Source organism: Bubalus bubalis, chromosome 21 (genome assembly GCF_019923935.1).
Source record: "Bubalus bubalis isolate 160015118507 breed Murrah chromosome 21, NDDB_SH_1, whole genome shotgun sequence".
Classification (NCBI taxonomy): domain Eukaryota; kingdom Metazoa; phylum Chordata; class Mammalia; order Artiodactyla; family Bovidae; genus Bubalus; species Bubalus bubalis.
Window position 1 is genome coordinate 43,903,112 of NC_059177.1, and position 22,650 is coordinate 43,925,761.

Genomic DNA, 22,650 nt, shown 5'->3' on the forward strand with positions numbered 1-22,650 from the left:
TTGATTTGGAGAGAAGGGGGTCAGGCCTTGTCACTGACTGTTGATGAAGAGTAAGACAGGAGAGAGAAAGGCCAAGGTCGTAGAGGTGGGGCTTGAGGAGGGGATGCCAGTGAAGAGGGCACGTGCTGCCAGGGTTCGAATCCCAGCCTCGGCTCTGGTTGGCAGCAGGACTTTGGGCCAGGGCATTTCACTGTACCATATGCCTCATGTTTCTCATCTGTGAGGTGGGGCCTCCAGCTCCGCTACAGGGCTGTGCTGAGTGTGAGTGGTGTCAGCGGTAGTCAGAGGGATGGCCCATAGCCGGTGCTGTGCAAAGTCGTCCTTCATGCCGTACCCTCAGTCTCCCCAGACTTGGCTTCCATCAGTTTCCAGATTCATGTTCTTGTCTGGCCCTGCTTTCATTTTCTTGCTGGATTGAGTCCCTCGAACCCGAATCACAGGCGGTGGATGGAGCTTGGACACCTGCATTTCAGAGAAGTTCCCCAGGTGGACCCAGCTCTTCCCCGTAGGGCAGGAACCGTGTCTCCTCAGAGCCAGTCCCCTGGGCAGCCCTGGGTGGATGCTCTTGGAATGAATGAACCATCGACCACTGTCTGGTCTCGTTTTCTCACAGACAGACCCAGCAGGCTGGACCGATCCAGCTTCCAGAGCAGCCTGCTGCGGGGCTGGCTGCCTCAGAGTCACCCTGGGGGTTGTTGGTGGTGGTGTGTCATCAAAGTGCACATTCCCAGGCCCAGCATCACAATTCTGATTCAGGAGACCCGAGCTGGGGCCGAGCGTGAGCCTGTGCATGGACGATTCTGTGTCCTGCCTCTGGACACCTGAGGGCCCCGAGCACCGTGTCCTTCTGGCTGTGACACCCTGTGACTCTGGTAGGGAAACACAAGGCCCTCGGCCTCAGCCACAGGCCCTGGCATGTCCTGCCGTGTTGGGTGAGGTTGACTTTCTTGGTGCCAGGTCACCAGGTGTGGTTTCTGGGTAGTGGCAGCGGCTGCTCCCCTCCTGCGGTCAGCAGGAATGAACACACCTGGGTGTTTTGAACTTGAGTGTCCCCCGGCTGCTACCCCGGATTGCACAAGAGCTAGTGTCTGTGTCACAGCTGATGCCTCAATGACTTGGGGGCCTCTGCCTCCAGTCTCCTTTGGTTTGTGGTCTCATTCTCCCTGCCAGCCCCTTGGGAGGGGGTGATGGGGAACAGCTGCTCTCACCGCAGCAGAGCACAGGACTTGGGTGCCAGGCTTTGCGTCCGGAAGCATCTGCCCCTTCCCATTGTCTGCGCCTTTCTGGACACAGAGGAAGGCTTATAACTGGGCAGAAGGGCCCTCATTCACTCCTGTCTCCCTGCCACCTGCAGGCTTTGGGTGAGTTTGTGGAAGGTGCGTTCTTGCTCTTGACCTCTGCAGCCTGCTGAGCTGTAAAGGTCCCATTGTGGTGTTGCAGGCACCTCCTGGTTACTTCTGTGCCTGAGAAGTGGGTGAGGGTTCAGCAGCTGGCAGAGCCAGGCCGGCACTGGACACGTGACTTGGCTGGCCCAGCGCAGCTTGCTCACACCTCCTTGTCATTTCTTGTGTGCTTTGCGGGCATGTGCCTCTCGGAGAGGAGGGCAGGATTTGGAATCCTGGAGGGGATTTCTCAGAGCAGATCCAGGTCTCAGCCTCCAACCTGGGAATCAGTGGAGGGGCCAGGTGGGCTGTCAGCAGGTTGGGGCTGGGGGAGCGGGTGAGGGTGGCATGCTCAAAGCCTCATTTAGGGTGACCGTCACTGGCAAGGTCACTTTCTTCGTGACTGTGGTCGAGGTGGCCAGTTTACTGGCTCCTGAGTTCTCTGTGTCTGTGTGGTCTTGCCTTCTGGGTGGGTCTGGAATGGTTCCTCACCAGGTAGTTTTATATTCTCTGAAAGTGTTTCTCCCTCCTCGTCATCATGCTCCTGTTTGCTCAGTAGCCCAGTTCCCCACACTTCAAGTTCTGCCTCTCAGGCCTGTTAACCTAGCTGCCCCAGGCTCACTCTGTTCCAGCAGGGACCCTCTCTCTTACACCTTGCTCCCCGAGACCCCCAGTGCTAAATACAGTGTGGATTCTGGACTCTCTCACTGTGGGACCGCTGACAAGTTGCTCACCTCTCCTCAGGACCCTCTGCTTTCTTGTCTGTTTCCTGAGGAGGGGAGGGGATGTCCGCCTTTGTGGAGCACTGTGCTCTGCTCTTCGCTGGCTCTGTGTCATCAAATCCCCAAAAAAGCGCTGTGGAGCTGACACTATTACCATCCTATTTTGTAGTTGGGGTAGTGCTATGAAAATGCTCAGCTGCTTCAGTCGTGTCCAACTCTTTGTGACCCCATGGACTGTAGCTGGCAGGCTCCTCTGTCCATGGGGATTCTCCAGGCAAGCAGACTGGAGTGGGTTCCCATGCCTTCCTCCAGGGGATCTTCCTGACCCAGGGATCGAACCCGAGTCTCTTACATTTCCTGCATTGGCAGGCGGATTCTTTACCACTAGCGCCTCCTGGGAAGCCCATAGGTGGGGAAACCAAAGCACAAAGTAGCCCTTTCTGGGCTCTCGAGGCCGCCAAGTGGCAGAGGTCAAATTAGAGTCCCTGTAGTCTTAACTTCAGAACTGACAGGCTTGACTGGTTCTCTGTAGTGTGAATGTTCTCAGCATTTATAATATAGATCTTTCAGCAGCTTATGGTACATCATGCTGTTGTGGAAATATGGTATCATGGAATCCCATCTCTCTTGCATTTGACTTATGTTGACTGAACTGGAAGCTCTTAGAAGAAAGAAACAACCATTGAGGGATTCCCTGATGGCTCATTGGTAAAGAATCCACCTGCCAGGAGACACAGGTTTGATTCTCGATCCTGGAAGATCCCACAGGCTGTGGAGCAGCTAAGCCCGTGTGCCACAATTATTGAGCTTGTGGTCTAGAGTCTGTGTACCGCAACTACTGAAGCCCACACGCCCTAGAGCACGTGTTCTGCAACAAGAGAAGCCTCTACGAATGACAAGCTGGCACACTACAGCTAGAGAGTAGCCTCCACTCACCGCAGCTAAAGAAAAGCCCACGCAGCAATGAAGACCCAGCATCAGTTCAGTTCAGTTGCTCAGTCATGTCCGACTTTTTGCAACCCCATGAATTGTAGCATGCCAGGCCTCCCTGTCCATCACCAACTCCCAGAGTCTACTCAAACTCATGTCCATCGAGTCAGTGATGCCATCCAGCCATCTCATCCTCTGTCGTCCCCTTCTCCTCCTGCCCCCAGTCCCTCTCAGAATCAGGGTCTTTTCCAATGAGTCAACTCTTTGTGTGAGGTGGCTAAAGTATTGGAGTTTCAGCTTTAGCATCAGTCCTTCCAAAGAAATCCCAAGGCTGATCTCCTTCAGAATGGACTGGCTGGATCTCCTTGTAGTCCAAGGGACTCTCAAGAGTCTTCTCCAACACCACAGTTCAAAAGCATCAATTCTTCGTTGCTCAGCTTTCTTCATAGTCCAACTTTCACATCCATACATGAGCACTGGAAAAACCATAGCCTTGACTAGATGGACCTTTGTTGGCAAAGTAATGTCTCTGCTTTTGAATATGCTATCTAGGTTGGTCATAACTTTCCTTCCAAGGAGTAAGCGTCTTTTCATTTCATGGCTGCAGTCACCATCTGCAGTGATTTTGGAGCCCAAAAGATAAAGTCTGACACTTTCCACTGTTTCCCCATCTATTTCCCAAGAAGTGATGGGACCAGATGCCATGATCTTCGTTTTCTGAATGTTGAGCTTTAAGCCAACTTTTTCACTCTCCTCTTTCACTTTCATCAAGAGGCTTTTGAGTTCCTCTTCACTTTCTGCCATAAAGGTGGTGTCATCTGCATATCTGAGGTTATTAATATTTCTCCTGTCAGTCTTGATTCCAGCTTGTGCTTCTTCCAGCCCAGTGTTTTTTATGATGTACTCTGCATATAAGTTAAATAAGCAGGGTGACAATATACAGCCTTGATGTACTCCTTTTCCTATTTGGAACCAGTCTGTTGTTCCATGTCCAGTTCTAACTGTTGCTTCCTGATCTGCATATAGATTTCTCAAGACCCAGCATAGCTAAAAATAAATACATAAATTAATTTAAAGAAAAGATACAATCATTGAATCCTGCTCTTCCACTTATGTGAGTGTATATTCTGGAAGGGGTGGTGGGTAGGGCTGTCCTGCGTGGGTGTCCAAGGGTTACATGACTGTGTGTTCCCTCTGCCCCAACCACCGACTTTACCTGGAGTGCGATTGAACACACAGTCACCTACTCAGCACTGGGCTCTTTGAGGGAGGGGGCACCCCTCTCCAGAACCCACCTTCTCCAGGGTCCTTCCAGGGGAATTCTGGGTTCTGCAGGATTTCCCCACTAACTTTAGAAGTTGTCCTCCCGTATCAGAGGCCTGATTGGTCCTTTCCTCCGTAGGACCTTTCTCAGCTGATACTTGGGGGTAAGAGCACAGAGATGGAGCTAAGATTTAGCCAGAGAGTTTTCTTGGGGGAATCAGGCTGCGTATTTATTCAGGTGCCAGTTGTGGGTTTGGGAAGTTTGGAGGCCTCGGTCCAGGAGTCAGATCCAGCTGTTCAGTCCCCATGGTCCACTTCAGCTGCTGGAGCTTGGCTGAGCTGCTGAAGCCCATTTCCTTCTCTGTAACATGTGGCCAACAGTGTGCATCTCCTGGGGATGTCATGTGACTATATGCAGGTATAGAGTGGGTCCTTGATATATTTAATTCCAGGGAATTTTATATTGTCTTAAGTGCCTAGATGTCATGAAACATTATTTATAGTTGAGCTTCTCATAGAAATCACCCCCTTTTTTTGCAGGTGTTTTGAAGCAGTCTTTGGGCATGAAGTATGCTGTATGTAAGCATTTGTCTCTGCAGGAAATGAATGATGGTGAGGCAAACCAGACTACCTTCCTCGAGCTGAGTTAGTGAGTGTGACATGTGTCAGTTCTACGAAGTTCACTTTAATAAATGCCCTGTTTGGTGAAGAATCAGGTCAGGAAAATGTTGCCCTGACCAAAGGATCCAGTTTTATTCCCAGATGGCAACATTAGCACAAGGTCTATTCTAGGGCCATCTTACGAGAATCATCTCCCTTTTGGACTTCTGTTAAGTAGGGTGTGGTGGAGATAAGCACGCTTATTTTTATGCTTGGCCCTGATTCTTCCACTCACTAGCTCTGTGGACGTGGGAAAGGCACTTAAACCTCTCTGTAACAAGGAGGTAAGAGTCTTTATCTTACAGCCTTGCTGAGAAGGCTAAATGGGATCAAGCATTTGAAGCCCTCTGCAGGGTGCCTGGCGTACAGGAAGGCTGCTGTCACCGTTGCCTGTGAGCAGGAGGGCAGAGACGACAATGGTGGCTGTGCGGACGTGGTGCCCAGATCCTTGGGGAGCCTGCATGCCCTCCCTTGGATGAGCCGTGCTTGGGCAGTGTCCATCCTGCAGTGGGCACACCGCTCTGACCTGTGTCTTACTCCCTCCTACCTCTGTGTCCTCTGTGAATACATGAGCATGCTCTCTGTCTATCAGCAAAAACAAACTGAGTGTCCATCAAAGACATTGTTGGAGAGGCTTAGAGGTTTTGTGAAAAGCACGTTTTTCAAACTTTTTTTGTTGTTGTTGCATTGGAACTATTTTATAGTGTGAGGACTTACCCAGGAACCCTGGCATATGGATCCTATAGGACAGGAGATGCCCTGGTTGGAATCGCAACACCCTCAGGCCTAAGGACAGGCAGCTAGGAGCTGGACAGGACTTGAGCACTGGTGCTCTCCCCATCAAACCCTCGTCCTGGGATCTGGGATCCAACCTCCCACTGGGAAGACTGAGACTTGGGATGAGGACCTGAAAACTGAGGACCAGTCTCCTCTCCCTGTCTCCCCACAGGAGCATGTGATGGAGGCCACTCAGTGAGAACTGGAACTGTGGCTGCCACCAGGGCATGCTCAGCTCAGCCTCTCCATGCAGTTAAGCCATGTGGGGAGCCAACCACCGAAGCTGGAGGCTGCCTGGCCAGGGGCGAGTCCAGGATGCTTGTTGGAACATGTGTGATGATGGCATTCATCGGTTGTACCCATTCCATCATTGGGGCATCTTGACTTTGTTTCTAGAAATGTAACCCCGCGTCCTTGGGTCCCCAGCCTACATCTTTCTGAGAGAGTGACTTGAGGGCTCAGGTGGGTACTGAGGGAGCTTGCCTCTTGAAGCCTCATTTTGTCGTGATGCTGGGGGCGGCTAACTCCCACGAGGGCTGCTTCATATCTTCAGGTGCGTGGCAGTAGCCTCCAAGGTGCCCTGGTCCTGCAGCAAGTTTGTGTTGTCTTCCGTGAGAGTGGACAAGTGCAGTTGGTTGGATTTGTTCTGTCATCCAGGGAACTCACATTTGTCAGCATGCTCACAGTTGGGCTGCCTCTGCACCCAGTGTGGCCGAGAAGGCACGAGCACATATCGGGATTTGGGTGACGGAGAAGCATGGCAGGAGCACCAGGGAATCACTGGAGGACTGGGAAAGCCTGTGGGGATGAGAGTGGTTGTTTACAAAGTGTCCCTCTGAGGGTGGTAGTGGAGACCTCATTCCTAAACTCTTGGTCTCCGACTCCCTACCCTCTAGGACCTCACAATGTCTGGCTTCCAGGAAAGATGGAGTAAATAAAACTTGATAACACTGATCTCGAACTGAGTGCATCTTCTTGGCTAAACACTCAGGGTAGATTGTCTCATTTTGCCCAGAGGCGCAGAGCCGGCTGAGACCAGATCCCATCCGTGGTTCCCTCCTGCGGCCATGGCTGCGGCTCCCCTTGTAGCTGTCCGTCTCTCCAGTACTGCTCCACCACACTGTGCTGTAACCATCAGGGTTTGTTTTTTAAACTTTGAGACAATTTTAATAACCCCCCAAATACGTCAACTCTTTGTTTTTGTTCTTGTAAAACTGCTAGTGGTCCAGATGTAACCGAAGCCCTCCCTAACCTCCAGCCAGTCCCACGCCCCTGCTCAGAGGCAGTGGTTTAGAAATGCCGTGTCCTGGGTAGTCTGCACACCCCAGGTGCAGGCACTCCCATCCATATCCACTCGGATGCTGCGGGCCAGTCTGTGGGAGGCCGAGGGCGTGCCGCCGCGTCTGCGCCGCTGGACAGAGCGCTGTTTGGTATCTGAGTGAGGGGCCAGCCTCTAAGGAACGGACTGCACGGGCTCGAGCCAGCGGCCAGCACTGAGGGTCATGGCATGATGTCAGTGTCATTATCTCCACTTCAGTTTATCTCTGGCCAAAGCAGCCCTCGGGGGTGGCGGCCTTGTTTGCAGTCAAGGCCTCTGGGCCACGTTCTTTGGCCATGTGAGAGGTGAGGTCATTGAGGGCAGGTGGCTCAGGGCGTTGTGGTCACAGCCCCCGTCGTCCAGTCCATCTTCAACCCTGACTTTGGCTTTGGTCCTGAGGTTGGCGGACAAAAGAAGAAAAAATGTATCCAGCTCTCCCTGTTGTGATAAAAACCTGGAGGACAGACCCTGACTGTTTGCTGATAAATGTCTATAACGCTCCCGAAAGCCAAGCATAATGCAGAGGAAGGAGCGGGTGGGCTTCTTCAAATCTCTCCAGGGGGTGTGTTCCCTTCTGAGGTCTGAGACTGAAAAATTATTTTGTGATGAGTCTTGATTTGTTACTTTGTTCTGTGAAAGTTTTTTTTTTTTTTTTCTCCTTCTTAGTATATCTTTTTTTTTGGGGGGGGGGTGGAAATGTCACATATTTATTAAGCACCAACTCTATGCCTAACCCAACTTGGGTGGGACATTAAGCAGAGTGGGGTCTTGGTCAAGGGCACCACGAGCCCTGGAGTCAGATCACATGGGCTCAAATCCCATCCTCTAGTGATGACTTTTGGGGCCTTGGGCAAGTTAATTGGCCATTCTGTGCCTCCTACTCAAAAGAGGGATCGTGGTAGCACCCCCTTCATTGGTGGGAGAAGAGGAAATGAGGTCCCGCTTGAGGAGTGCTGAGCCTGATGCATGTTAGGTGCTCAGCAAAGGCAGTTGCGTCATTAGTGGTTATTATGAACTAGCATTAGGCACTCACATGCAGCCAGAACTAGGAGGAGGATTGAACAGGCCATTCCTGAACAGGAGAGACCTGATTTCCGTTCTTGAGAGTTTGTAGCCTGACTGGGGAGACTAGATTAAGGGGCTTGTCACTGTTAGCACTTACTATGTGACAGTAGCAATTAAGAGCCGATGGTATGGTTTGTACTGCAAATCCTGCAGAGGTTTAGGGGGAGTTCGGGGGGCAGGGGGTGTCAGGTGGGTGACAGGAGTGAAGGGGAGATGGAGGACAGTGCAGCAGGGGTCAGGGGGACATTCCAGGTCTGTCTGGTGAACAGCTACTGGCAGGATCGGGGATGGTCAGGAAGTCAGCTGGGATCTGCTTCTTCCAGAGGTGAAGTGGCACACACCTGTGGAGTGGAAATGTGAGAGAGGCAGAGACACTTGCTGCTGCATTTGCTCCTCCTCCTTCCTCGCCTCCTCCTCCTTTAGTTCTAAACGCATTCATTGGATTTTCATAACTGTTGACTCCAATGGTGGGATGCAAAGTTGGGGAATTTAGCACGTCTGTGTCTATATTGACTTATAGAAAATAAGCAGTGACCTTTTTGAGAGGACTATGGAAGACTCTGAGTTGAAGGAAATGGTAGAGTAGACAAACTTGACCTGGTTCTGCCCTTTCTGCAGACAGACTCATACAGCAAGTGCTCCTGTGTTTGGTGTCATCAATTCAGTATTGTCTCGTGAGCGTCATCCTTGTTGCGGGTAGCTGTAGACGGTACACTCTCATATGCTGGGAATTACCGCCTTTTATTTCATTCATTCGGCTGTTGATGAGCATTTGGATTTGCTTCTGGTTTTGGGCTGGAGGTGAGGCAAATAATGGCCCCTCAGAAATTATCCATGACCTCACCCCTGGTGACAGGTACCATTCCCTTGGTAATACATGTGACTGTGTTACGTCATCTGGCGGAGGGACTTTGTAGGTGTGATTAAGTTAAGGGTCTTTTTTTTTTTTAATATTTGTTTATTTGGCAGCTCTGGGTCCTTGTTACAGCACACGACATCTTTGATCTTCATTGCAGCACACGGGACCTTTAGTTGTGCCACGTGAGATCATTTAGTTGTAGCATGTGGAATCTAGTTCCCCGACCAGGGATCGAACCCAGGCCCCCTGCACTGCGAGCGTAGATTCTTAGCCACTGATCCCCCAGGGAAGTCCCGAGTTAAGGGCCTTGACATGGGGAGATGATCTTAAAATCTCTGGGTGGGCCAGTCTAGATACAAGGATCCTTGTAAGAGGGATGCAGGAGCGTCTGGTAAGAGGATGAGCTGTGACGATGGAAGTGGAGGTGAGAGAAGGTGCTCCACTGCAGGCTGTGAAGAGGAGGAAGGGGCCATGAGCCAAGGAATGCATGGAGAGCTGGAGAAGCCGGGAAGTGGACTCTCCTCTAGAACCTCCAGAAGGAGTGAAGCCCTGCTGACCCATTTCTGACCTCCAGAACCGTAAGATGACAAATAGCACCAAGCTGGTGATTGTTACAGCAGCAGAAGGAAGCTAATACAGGACCATTGTGCTGAGAACAGTACTGCTGAGGACATTCTAGATAATGTCTCATGGTCCCTGTAGGTACCTGGGAGCAAAGGCAGGTTGACTAGATATTGCAGCCATCTTCCAGGGTGATTGGACCAGTCTGTGCTCCCACCAGCAGCAGGCTGTGAGAGTTCTGGTTGCTTCACATCCTCACCAACAATTGGTCGTCCTGAAAAGAGATGTTTCTCAGAGAAGAATTAGCCAGATTTGGTGTCCAGTGGAAACCTTGTAGGAAGCTGATGCTGAGAAGATGCTGGTCACCACTGATGCAGGCCGTGGAGGAGGGGAGGTGGTGGTGCCAGTTTCTAGCTGGGGGGAATTAGGACTCCTCTTCCATGAAGGGACTGGCATAGCAAATGCTCAGTAGCTTTAGATTAATACAGAGCTTTCCAGCTAAAGAGTTGAAACAGCACTTACTTTCACAACTTGCTCAGGGTGAGTGGTGGGTCTTGTGAGGTGGGAGAAAGGCCTGCGCTGTTCTACCAGCCCCTCAGAGTTTGAACACTGCCCTCACTTAAGTGTCCAGACCTTAATCACAAGCTCATCACAATCTCTGTGAGCTCCAGTTGTGCCGTCCCTCAAAGGGGTGTGATCCCACCTTCCCTGTGCGGCCGTGGGTGGATGAGAGGAGCCTCTGCATGAAAGCCCTGAGCTTCCTGCCCACAGGTAGGAGGTGCTGAGTCAGTGGTTGCCCTGGCCATGACCAGCAGCAGTACTGAGCACATACATTCCTGCAGAAGTTGGCAATTCTGGGTTCAGAGTAAGTGTTCAGGGACCGAGTAGGCACCTTGGGAGGGATCTGAGAATATCAACAGGGCATCCAGGGTGGGTAGGGGCAGTCCCTCTAGAGACACCGTCTCCCCACAGCCCTGAGACTGCTTTTGAAAGTATTGTTCATTCATTCATACATTCAGCCAGCACTGAGCTTTCCCTTGCACATTATAATACCATGGTTAGGAACCCCCCAGAACAAATGCTTTGCCATTTGCTGTCTGTACAGCCTTTGACAAATCTTAACCCAGTTTTCCAATTCATAGAGTGAGGCAGCACCTGCTTTCTAGGGCTGGTGTGAGAATTTGCTGAGATAATCCATGTCAGTGTCTGAGCCTTGGGAATCCCTCAGGGCTGGGGTACAGAAATGGGTGTCCCAATCCCTGTCCTTACCGGCAGGCTGAAGAGCAGTGGTTTCTTGATGGCTCTGTACAGAAAACCTTCTCTAACACCAGGAGGTAAAGAGTAAAACCTGACCCAGAACTAGCCAGTGGGCCCGTGGAGGGCAGGCTCTGACCTCAAAGCTGCTGAGGAAATGTGACTTGGAGGAGTGACTTCTGTTGGCATCATTTGGGATGTAGGTGTCAAATCCTCTTGCAGCAGTTACTGTGCTGCAGAAGAGCTTGCCACACTGAGCAGATGTGGCTTCCAGGCCGAGGTGAGGGGGACTGAGGTGTCTACAGCTGCAGAAGCGGCCACTGCTTTCTGCTCTGTCCCCTCACTGCAGGGATGCAGTGGCACCTCTGGGACTCTGAGTTCAAATCCCACTACCTTCCATCCCTCCTCCTTCCAGGAGCTGTTCTCTTCCCTCTTGCCTTTTTCTGGGTCCCTCCATGATGCACAGGCCTCAGCTGAAGGAGTTAAACTCTGAGGGAAGCCAGCCAGAGCATCGGCCTCAGACAGGGGTCCAGATACTAGAAATATCTCATGGTGTGCTCTTTGCAAGTTAAAGAGCAGGGTTGAAGGCTGTGACTGCGGATTCTCCCCCAAACTGATTCTCCAGTGCCTCATAGTGCCGAGGTCCCAAGTATCTGGTCCTGTTCACCTGGATCTGAAAGTTTACCCACGTGGTACTTTGATCTGGGAGAAGGCCAGACTCAGAGTAGAACACGTGGAGGGGGGTGGCGCAGGGGGTGGGGAGGATTTGGCCAAGCGGCCTGTGATGCTCAGCAGTCATCGCAGCTGATGCAGTGGAGCTGGGCCGTGACAGCACAGCATGAAGGTCATGGGTGTCAGAACTCTTCCTGGACCCCCTTTTGTCTAGGAGGCTCCAGGCTAGGGACCAGCACACCATCCCTCAACATGGCCTACACAGCCAGCTCTTCCTGTGTTGAAACTGACAGCTGTTTCTTTGGTTACAAAGGAAGTAGCTGCTCAGTGTTCTGGCCGTGTTGTAGAAAGAGAATGTGTCTTTTAACGCTAGAGCCACACCTGGAGTGGTGAGGGGTGCAGCTCCTGAGACTGGAGAGGGAACCTCTGAGCTGTGTCTTAGAGTCACCCTGGGGCAGGTGCTCAGGAAGTGGAATAGTGGGTGGAAACCTCCACCATCGGAACGTGCTCCCCAGGTCCATCCGTCTATCCCCGTCAGTTAGCCTCTGTTGCTCCTCAGCCCAGACTAAAATCCTTAAATGCGGGTGTGGTGTACGTTCAGATGGCGTTTTACCATCCTGAGCAGCTGTTTCATGAAGTGAAGCTCACAGCTCATACATGTGGGTCCCAGTGTTCCTGACTCAAAACCACGTGCTCTGCTTTCAAGACATTTCACACGGGACGAGATTACATGCTTATTAACACTTCTTCATCCATCCAACGCTGATGGAGTACCTGTTTGAAATGATGTGTGGTTTTACCAAAATTGTGACCCAGAGTAATTTGGTCTCACCTGTCTCCATAGACACAGACTGTCCCAAGCTCCAAATAACCAAACCCACCCTCCGAAGGGCCCCAGTGAAAATATTTAACATAGAGTCAACTTGATGAGAGTTTATCAGCCGTAGGAACAAGAAGCAATAGAACTTAAAGTTTTATTAAACTTAAAGTGACTTAAAGAACAAAGACATTTCTCTCGAAGATAGTAGTTCCAAGTTCAGAGGGCACCTGTGCTCCATGCAGAGTCACAGGCCCAAGTGCCTTTTATCTTGTTGTTTTGTTATTTCCAAGTGCATTGTCATCATCTGCGTGGTCAGAACTGAGTTCCAGCCAGTGGAAAGGATGAACAGGGCTTGCCCATGTCTTGAGACCTAGATGGAGAAGTGAAAATATCACATCCTCTCATATTCCGTTGGAACTCATACGTGGCTGCATGTAACTGCAATGATGCCTGGGAAATGTAGTCCCCCATAAAACTCAAATAACCCATGGGCGAAAGGGAGAATGGATTTTGATGGACACTGGGCAGCCTTTGACATATTCCTTTTGTATGTATTTAATGCGTCTCTGTGTTAACATAAGTGCACCCAGGTTACAAGTGTTGGCTATTTTGCTTTTTCAGAAAGGAGACCTGGATCTGTGATGCAGCGTCTATGGACAACTCCAGAGTAATGAATCAGTGTGCCTTTAGAGGAATGGAAGAAAACACAGAAAGGTAAAGATTTATTTAAAAATTAAAATTAAAAAAAAATTCTTACATGCAACATAAGTGCAGTTCAGGACTTTTTATCAGTCAGTGGGGGCCATCAAGAATTTGGAGATAGCAAAACTTCCATGCGTCCCCTTTTCATAGCTTGAATTCCTGACACCAGAGGAAGGATACGTTTGTCAAGTATGAGGGAATTTTTTCCAAAATTTAGAAGGAAGAGTTGGTATATAGAACTGATATGGTCCAGAATTAAATATCTGATTCTAAAAACCAAGGACGCTCATTCCAAGAAATAATGGGCTTATGCGTAGATGTGTTGTTTCTGCATTTGCTGGTGGTGAAGGCAGACCCTTAGCGCTCGGCAGTTACATCTTCTCTTGAAGTCATCAGCTCTTCCTCTTCCTTCCACCTCCTCTTTTTTTGTCCCTTATAAATACATACATTAGTTTAAATACTCAAGAAATGCATGCATAAGTTTTCCTAGTTAATAAAAGTGAAGTCTCCATTGAGCCTCCCCCTGGCCCCGCCATTTCATTTCTTGCACATACTCTACTCCTGTCTTTCCCAAAAGTAACCACTGTGACCTACCTTGTGAATTTCCTTCCAGAACTTTTATGAGGTGTCTGTGTGTGTTAGTCACTCAGTCCTGTTTGACTCTTTGCAACCTCATGGACTGTAGCCCTCGAGGTTCCTCTGTCCATGGAATTCTCCAGGCAATATGCATAGGAAAAAAGTCATTCTTTCCTTCCTTCCTGTTCTTTAAAAACAGTCTGTCATACTATGCTTGCTGGTCTATTCTGTACCCTTTGTAAAACATTCAATAATATGATTTTAAATGTTTTCAAGACAGTACATGTGAAACTACCTTGTTTTGCTGCAAAGTAAGTATTGGGTCCATGGCAGGAGAATCTCAGTGTTTTCCTGTTGGTGGTGGGTGGGTGGATTCTCTCTTTTGCCCTTAATATTAATAGCAGTGCTTTGATGCACTTTCTGGTTTATGCCTCCAAGCACATGGAAAGACATGTTGGTTACTGATGAGTGAAGTTGTTGGGCCACCCCGTGAATGAGTTTAAGATCTTCATAAATATTGCCAGTTCATTCTCTAAAAAGCACAACTTACCCACAGATACCAGATTTCACCTTTGCCCATCTCTTGCCACACCTCAGTTCTTCATGCTTTTTGATTTTTGCCAGTCTGATGGGTGAACAATGGTATCTCTCCATAGTTGTAATTTCCTCCCCTTTCTCTTTACTCTGGGAAGTTCATCTTCTCAGGTCTCTGCATTTCCCAGTGGCCCCGGCAAGCGTCAGTCCTTACAGGACTCAGTGACTATCCTGAGGCCCAGGCCCCTGGGCAACCCGGGTCTTGCCCAAGAGTGGACACCTCTCTGTTTCTCTTCTGAAAAGCACCCAAGTCTGCTTTTCCAGGATTGGTCATCCCGGGGTCACCTGCTTCTCTCCAGATCCTGGCAGGGGTTGTTGGGAGAGCCTTGCTTTGGATTTCTCTACTCAAACGGATTCATCCACTACCATCACCATCATCCTTGGCAACAATCAGAGTGTTTAGTCTGTGTCAGGCTCTGGGTGGATCACTTGGGTTACTCATTTAATTCTCACCACAGCCCTGTGAGATAGGGAGTTGTGTTGTTACCCCCATTATGTCTGTTAGGTGACATGAGGACAGAAATTGATTCAAAAACAGTCCAAACAACAAGGGAAAATTAACAAATGCCCTGTCTTGCCACGGAGCCCCAGCTCCTACCTATTGCTCTCACCTCGAGTGACAGACAGACGCATGCTTGCTCAGTGGCGAGTTCTTCTGTGGTCATAGCTTAAGGACCACATGGAGCCATCAGGCCCATGTTCATGGTGGCCTTGACCACACTCAGGGGCCTTCCCAGAGGAGAGTGTAGACATGGAGAGTGTGTTTTGGGTTTTGTCTGCCTTCAGCATATGAACATGGGCTCTTGCATTTCACCAGCCCCTCTGCTCTGGTGTACAGTTGGGGGTGATGGTCCCACCGGTGTTCATCCAAAACACCTCCCTGGTAAGGGGCTTTGAGGGCGAGCCTGTTTGTCATGGGAATGAATCTACTTGATTAGGATAAATAAGCCCACTGAGCTGTAGCCAGAGAGGAGGTTCTTCTCTTGCCCCCATAGACCTGATCAGTTATCCTCCCTAAAATGTTTAACTTTAGACCTTATTCTTAAAGCAGGCAGAGTGCAGTTTCAGAGGTCCTCCTGAGCCCCAGCCCCTGCCCCCAACTCCCTATAATGTTTCAGACACATAAACATGCAGAGCCGACAGAGGTCCTAGGCTCGCTGTCTGGTTTCTTCTTCTTCAGGACAGTGTGGGGCAGTCAGGCCTGAAGGGGAAATGATTGTCTGAGTTCACACAGACAAGCCTGGTCTCAGGCCTGCAGGGACTGGGGCTCTGGCTCTTTACACAACATTGCAGCTACTTCTCATGTGATTATTAGGAGCACTTGTTCCCAGAATTGATTTTATTAACTGATAATGCCGTGAAGGAAACCAGCCCATTGATTAGTTAATTATTCATTCAGTGGGGATTTATGAAATATAAATGTGTGCACCAGAGACAGCGACTTAAGTAAGATGAATGCTCAGGGAATTCAGGGTTGGAGGGAGTAGGCTTTTGCACACACAATGAGCAGTGGGTAAGTGGAAAATTTTTAATTCATCATTGGTCGATGGGGATAATAATAGTACCTCCTGCAATGGCATGTCCTGAGTTAGTCATAGTCAGGCACCTGGCCTGGAGTAAGCCCCCAGTTAAGGCATCTGTCTTCATTTTTGTTTGTTTATATTTAATCCCATATAGCGTGAGGAGCCTAGGAAGATTTTTCCATCAGAAGATGGATACAGCCAGACTTGTGGTTTAGAAATGATAATCCATTGACATGATTTCTTATCCTATATGTTATCATCTTTTTAGTGTCTACCTTACTTAATGGACTGTGAACTCCATGGGGCCAAGTCTTGGCTGTTTTGTTCACAATTGTTTCCCCAGTGCTTGGCAGGCAGTAGGTGCCCGCTGATATTTCTGGACTGACGAGTGCAGGGGTCAGGTGGTGGTAAGGGGTGGACCCCGGATCCTTGAGGTGAGGTGCTGTGACAGAACCTGCCACTGAGAAGGACCTGAGCACCTGGAGCCAACCCCAGGTCCCCAAGGAGAGGGGCTCCCTGGAGGCCCTGCCCACAGACCTCACTCCTTTCTGAGGGGATGTCGTTTTGCTCCTGAGCTTTATGGACATTCTGTCTTTCAAGCAAGTGACTTGATTGTGGGGAGACTCAGTCCCAAAGCATTTATTAACTGAGCAACCATTACTTGTCACTTGTACTTCTGGGTGCCAACTCACGAGAGCACAAGCTTTCTAGAAGAGGAAGCCCTGGGAATGAAGTTTGCTGCCATATCAGTGATGCTGGTGGGATAGCGCCTCTGTTTCCTCAGCTGTGCGGTAGCGGGGTTAGGCAATAGGAATGTCTGATGTTCAAGAGGGTTTTGAGGGGAGAACCCCTTGCTCTTCACGTAAGTCCTTCATATATATGGACTTGTGATAGCTCCTTGAAATGGATAGAAGGTTAGGACTCAGCCATGCTGGAGAAGCGGAAGGTTTTCATTTTCATTCATTCATTCGTTCACGTGTCAGCCAGCCAGTCAGCCAGTGAACCTCCCATCCTTGTTTAGCAGTCCTAAGCACTTTCGGAAAATGTTCAAATACAGGGTCACTCTTTGCTTGCCGGGTCTGTCACTCTCAGGTTGTACAAATGTGTGTCTCTCTTATGAAAATAAAGCTCTTTTCTGGCTCCCTCATTTATTCCAGGGTGTTTTGAGCACCTCCTTTGTGCTGGCTTGGCTACTTCACTGACTTGTCTGGTGCAGCGACTCTCCACGTCTAGTCCAGAGCCCTGTGCACAACAGGTTATCAACCCGTGAGCGGCTTTAGTGGGCTGAACTGGCTAGAAAACAGAATGGTTTTTCTTTTGTTGTTGACCGCAACTTGCGGCGGGATCTTAGTTCCCTGACCAGGGATTGAACCTGTGCCTCCTACAGGGGAAGCATGTGGTTCTTAACCTCTAGTGGAAGTGGAAATGGAAGTGCCAGGGAAATCCCCAGGGTGATTAGTGGGTGAGTCACAGCATGAAGAGCTGTATCCAGAATTGAGGTTTGCTGGGTGCTATGTTCTGTTTGCACAATCTAAGGGTAGGCTGCCTCAAGAGCCCTCACCTTAGACAGGCTAGTTTCACCATTTATTGTCAGTTGCTGTCTTCTTGACCTGCTTATCAGCTTCCATCTTGTCCTTTAGGCAGGAGCTGTTTTGGTCACTGATTTTTATGAGCTTTTTGTTCACCGCCCAAGGGCTGTGGGGGCCTGCTCAGCTTCCTCCACCTCCAGAAGTTCAACTGCTGACCTTGAGCAGCTGGCGTCTGCACTGTGCACGTGTACATGCTCAGTTGCTAAGTCGTGTCTGACTCTCGGCGACCCTGTGGACTGTAGCCTGGCAGGCTCCTCGGTCCATGGGATTCTCCAGGCAAGAATACTGGAGTGGGTCGCCGTTGCCTCCTCCAGGGGATGTAGGTCCTGACCCAGAAATCAAACCTGTGTCTCTTGCATCTACTGTATTGGCTGATGGATTCTTTACCACTCGTGCCACCTGGGAAGCCTCTGAGAATCTGGAGACCCAGCAAAAGGGAGAGTAACCCCTCCTGACCAGACACTAGCCTTCAGTCTCAAACTCAGCAGCCCTGTGACCTTGAGCAAGGCACTTCACCTCTCCAAGGTGTCTTCTTGGAGTTTCTCAGCATCTCTCACAGTCTCCTCCTCAGAGCATGATTGCCTCCAAACATTAATAAGCACTGAAGGGGAAAACGGGGCCTGTTGCCAAACTTGTTTGGCCATTGCTGACTTCGGTTCAGACAAGTGTGACCTTCCTCACAGGACCCAACAGAGCCTGTAAAATGTAAAAGGTCAGTGTGCAGGGAGGGGTCTTTTAAGGGAGGGTAGGGTGTGCGGTCCCCCACCCGCCACACCTGCTGTTTCAGGGATCACACCGGGGACACGCCCTACTGGAAGATCTTAAAGCTTCTTCCCAGTGCTGCAGTGATGTCCCTGGGACAGAGAGGCATAGATGCTGGATATTTGAATGCTTTAGTGTTTTGTTTTGTTTTTTTTTTTGATAGGAACTTTAAAATAATACTGTAGGCAAAAGATGGAAGAGGCCTTCCAGTCTCTGTCAAAACCTGCCAGTGAGTGAGTGGAAAAGTGGAAGGGTCAGGTGTTTTCATGCCTGTTTTTATTCAGGCAGAAATTTTTCTGTGCAAAGAACACTCAGCTGCAATTTGAAAAACGAGTGTGCAGCATCTGCTCTGCCTCTCCTTGATTGTGTGACCTTGGGTGGGTGTCACTCTTCTCTCTCATATCGCTTATTGGCTTAAAAGAACGGTTGGTTGATTGACGACTTTTCCTTTCAATCCTAAAATTTTAGATGTATATATACCTATGTATATATATTTAATTAAAATTATTTTTTGGCTGCCCTAGCTCTTTGTTGCTGTGTGTGGGCTTTCTCTAGTTGAGGTGAGTGGGGGCTGCTCTCTAGTTGGGATGCGCAGGCTTCTCTTTGCAGTGGGTTCTCTCGTTGCAGAGCACAGGCTCTAGAGCGTGGCTCAGTGTTTATGGCACATGGGCTTAGTTGCCCTGCTGCGTGTGGAATCTTCCAAGACCAGGGATCAAACCCTTGCCCCCTGCATTGGCAGGTGCATTCTTAGCCACTGGACCGCCAGGGCAGTCACTGTAAGTCTTTGTAAGTCATTGAGGGCAGACGTGGTCCGTGTTGACTCCTCAGGGCAGTGCCTGGGATAGAGTCATCACTAACTAAACATTTGTTGCATAAATATGAAAACAAAAAGAATGCACTCCTCATTACATTCATTGGCATAAGCCCAGAGACAGGTTATTATTAAACGAGTGTTAAGGTAACTGAGTGAGTGATCTTCTCTGAGAAACATGAAGACCGAAGGATGTTATTTTACAGATGAGAAACTGGTACTTTGGAAGGCAAAGTGCTGGGCTGTGGTCTTGTAGCCGGAATGGAAAAGCCAACGGCCAGATTCAGCCTCCTGAGCCTCAACTTCTGCTTTGTTGTGGGTTTTCCCCACTAAATCATCTGTGTCCTTTATGTGGTTGCTGCTGCTGCTGCTAAGTCGCTTCAATCGTGTCCGACTCTGTGCGAACCCAGAAACGGAAGCCCACCAGGCTCCCCGGTCCTTGGGATTCTCCAGGCAAGAACACTGGAGTGGGTTCCCTTTCCTTTTCCAATGAATGAAAGTGAAAAGTGAAAGTGAAGTCGCTCAGTCGTGTCCGACTCTTAGTGACCCCATGGACTACAGCCTACCAGGCTCCTCCATCCATGGGATTTGCCAGGCAAGAGTACTGGAGTGGGGTGCCATTGCCTTTTATGTGGTTAGAGGCATTAATTAGGACGATGTACTGAAAGATCTGCTGTGAAGACACTGAAAAAGCTCTTCAGTTCTCCAGGGGAGCCTGGCTAGTTCTCTACATAGAAAATTATAATAATGTCTTCCAATTCTGGGCACCTCCTGAGGGGCTTTTTATGTGTATTGGCTCCAAACACCACAGGAATTGAGCAGAATGCACATTATCTGCCTCCATTTTGCAGATGAAGGAGCGGTTTTAAGTAGCTGCCCCAGTTCAGTTCAGTCGCTCAGTCGTGTCCAACTCCTTGCGACCCTGTGAACTGCAGCACGCCAGGCCTCCCTGTCCATCACCAACTCCCAGAGTTTACCCAAACCCATGTCCATTGAGTCGGTGATGCCATCCAACCATCTCATCCTCTGTTGTCCCCTTCCTTTCCTGCCCTCAATCTTTCCCAGCATCAGGGTCTTTTCCAGTGAATCAGCTCTTCACATCAGGTGGCCAAAGTATTGGAGTTTCAGCTTCAGCATCAGTCCTTCCAATGAACACCCAGGACTGATCTCCTTTAGGATAGCCTGGTTGGATCTCCTTGCAGTCCAAGGGACTCTCAAGAGTCTTCTCCAGCACCACAGTTCAAAAGCATCAATGCTTCAGTGCTCAACTTTCTTTATAGTCTAACTCTCACATCTATACATGACCACTGGAAAAACCATAGCCTTGACTAGACGGACCTTTGTTGCCAAAGTAATGTCTCTGCTTTTTAATATGCTGTCTAGGTTGGTCATAACTTTCCTTCCAGGAAGTAAGCGTCTTTTAATTTCATGGCCTGCCCCAGTGTCACAGGTAATTGTTGGGATACCTGTGTCTTTGATGCTCTTAAGGGAGAAAGCCCCTGGCCTTCTTGCCACTCCCCACTGTTTCTCATCCGACTGGGACCCTCGTCTTACCTTGTCCTTGCAGGTGAGTGCTTGGAGCCCCTCTGCAGGATGGGGAGGGGTTGCCGTGGCTGCCCCAGGGGTGGGACTGGGCTTCAGCCGAGGGAATCCATAGAGGTGCAGACGGTGGGCATTCGAGTTTCATTGGGAGCCCATCAACATGTTTCTTATTCCAGGCAGTCTCTTCATAAGGGGCCCTGGTGATGGGGGAACTGCCAGGAGGATGTTAGACAAAGTGGTGACAATCCTTGGCCCAGTTGCTGAAGTTTTCCTAGTCTGGGTTTGCCATCTGTGAAGTTAGGTAACAGTGGCATTTAGGTCCTAAAGTTGATGTGAAGGTTCAGTCTGGTAAGAAGTCCCTCACTTGAGGTCACTGGGCACCTGGTTAACACCTGGCGCATGACCTTAGTCTGTTATCAGCCTGTAAATCATTCTCCCACCAACTGCAGAACCGAGGAGGAGACGTCAGAGTTTTCTATGACGATCCTTATGGTGATCACCTTGGAAAATTCGTTTAGCCGTTATTTGAGTACCCACCATGTGCCCAGCCTTATCAGCACCCTGGGGAATGCAGTCAGATGTGGGCCTTGCTTCCGACATGGAAGGGGAGATGAATGTCTGTAACAGGAGACAAGCAGGGTTAAGGAAGGGCCTACAGAGTCTGCCACATGGTGTGCACCTGGGAAGTGCTTAAAAACACTCCAACTGAAGGGGACTCGGACGGGCACCACACTTGATGTGGTGCCAGGAAACAGCGCGCAAGCCTGGCAGGGGACGCTCACCCAGCCCCCGCCCTGCAGACGGACGGTGACACGTGAAAAACAACACCCGTCCTGATGCTGAGTCCTCGCTGGGTGGGGCCATGTGCATCAGTCTCCCTCCTGGGAATCTGATTAAAAAAAAAAAAAAATTCCTCCCAGGCAAGAGCGTGGCACATTTCCTGGAGGAAAATCGGCCAAGAATTAGGCTTGGAGAGCTGTATGAAGCTAGGGGTGGGGGCATGTGAACCCGCAATGGTTGAAGCGCTCACTGTACCTCACAGAGGCACAGAACTGTCATGATGCATTTAAGAAGTGCTGGCTTGTATTGGATGTCCTCTGGGTTTTGAGTGGAGGGAGTCTTAAGACTCTGTCTCTAGATGGGGGAAGAGCGTGGGAACTCGAGCAGGCTCGCTGTGTTCACTGCTTGTGGCCTTTGTCCCACCCCGTGCAGTGCTGTGCGCTGCGTGCACACGAGCAGGAGCCAGTGTCTTCTGTAAGGATGTGGGTGGATCGAGGGCCTGCTGTGTGCCAGGCGCTGCCCTGGGCTCAGGGCTAGATCTGGGACTGGTTGTTTTGCCCATAAGGAAACTGCCTGGGGAGGTGATGTGCCTGGAGGTTACACAGTGAGTTTGTAGCAGAGGTGGAGTTAGAACCTGGGTGTCCTGTAGCCATGGATGCTGGCAATTAATGGGGCCGGGTCAGTGCCCAGTTGTGCTTTGGGAGGTTGTCCTCGTGATTAGAACTGAGGACCTTTTTTACCCGTCTGTCCATGTGAACAAGTAAGGAAAGTTTTCACCCTTTGCCTCGCTTCCCTCCTTGTTTTCCTCACTGTCCCCGTTTCCCCAGGTCCCTGTGGTCCTTCCTCATTCCTTCGGCACCTCCCACACGCTTAGGATTTTTCCAAGGCAACTCATTTTCTTACCTCCCCGACCCCGTCTTGCTACCACTTTAGTTTTGGTAGTTGATGGGGTTTTGCCAAGTCTTAGTTTTCCGCATTGTTGTAATCATAGTAGTTTTATGATACTTCTCACTTGTGTCAATCATTTTTTCATTACATGGTCTTCCTGTGCATTCTTTTTTAAGGGCTGTATAATAGCCCATTCATGTAATATATTTCTTGAGTGGCTGCTCTGTGCCTGGCCCTGTCCTACAAATGAATGAGCCGGAACTCGATGCTGCCCCTGCCCGCATGGAGGTTCTAATTACTGGGAAAGTCGGCCGTTAATCTCACAATCACTTGGGCAGAATGTTCTGTTACGTTACGTGATGATGTTGTGGGTGAGTTTTAATAACCTGTTTTGTACTCCCTAAAGCAAGTAAAGGGGAGTTTCACCTCTCCAGTGACATCTGAAAACACTTCCTGGGGTAGAGGAGGTGAGCATTCCAGGCAGAAGGCACACTTTCACTGTTGTGGAAAATTTTAAGAAAAGTATAAAACTGTCAGTCATGAAAAAAGAATATTGTGCTTTGAATAGTAGGCATATTTTAAGTTCTGAAACAGTGCAGA

General features: G+C 49.7%; 1 protein-coding gene across 8 annotated transcripts in view; it reads left to right on the forward strand.

Moving 5' to 3' along the window:
* The window catches only part of ARHGEF3 (Rho guanine nucleotide exchange factor 3), a 314,253-nt gene that overhangs the window by 24,124 nt on the left and 267,479 nt on the right, over window positions 1-22,650 (forward strand). For all 8 annotated transcript variants that reach the window (XM_044933925.2, XM_044933927.2, XM_044933924.2 and 5 more), the window contains exon 2: window positions 12,905-12,997. In XM_044933925.2, coding sequence (XP_044789860.2) covers window positions 12,936-12,997 — 62 coding nt within the window. In that variant the 5' untranslated portion in view covers window positions 12,905-12,935. The remainder of the gene's footprint in view (window positions 1-12,904; window positions 12,998-22,650) is intronic.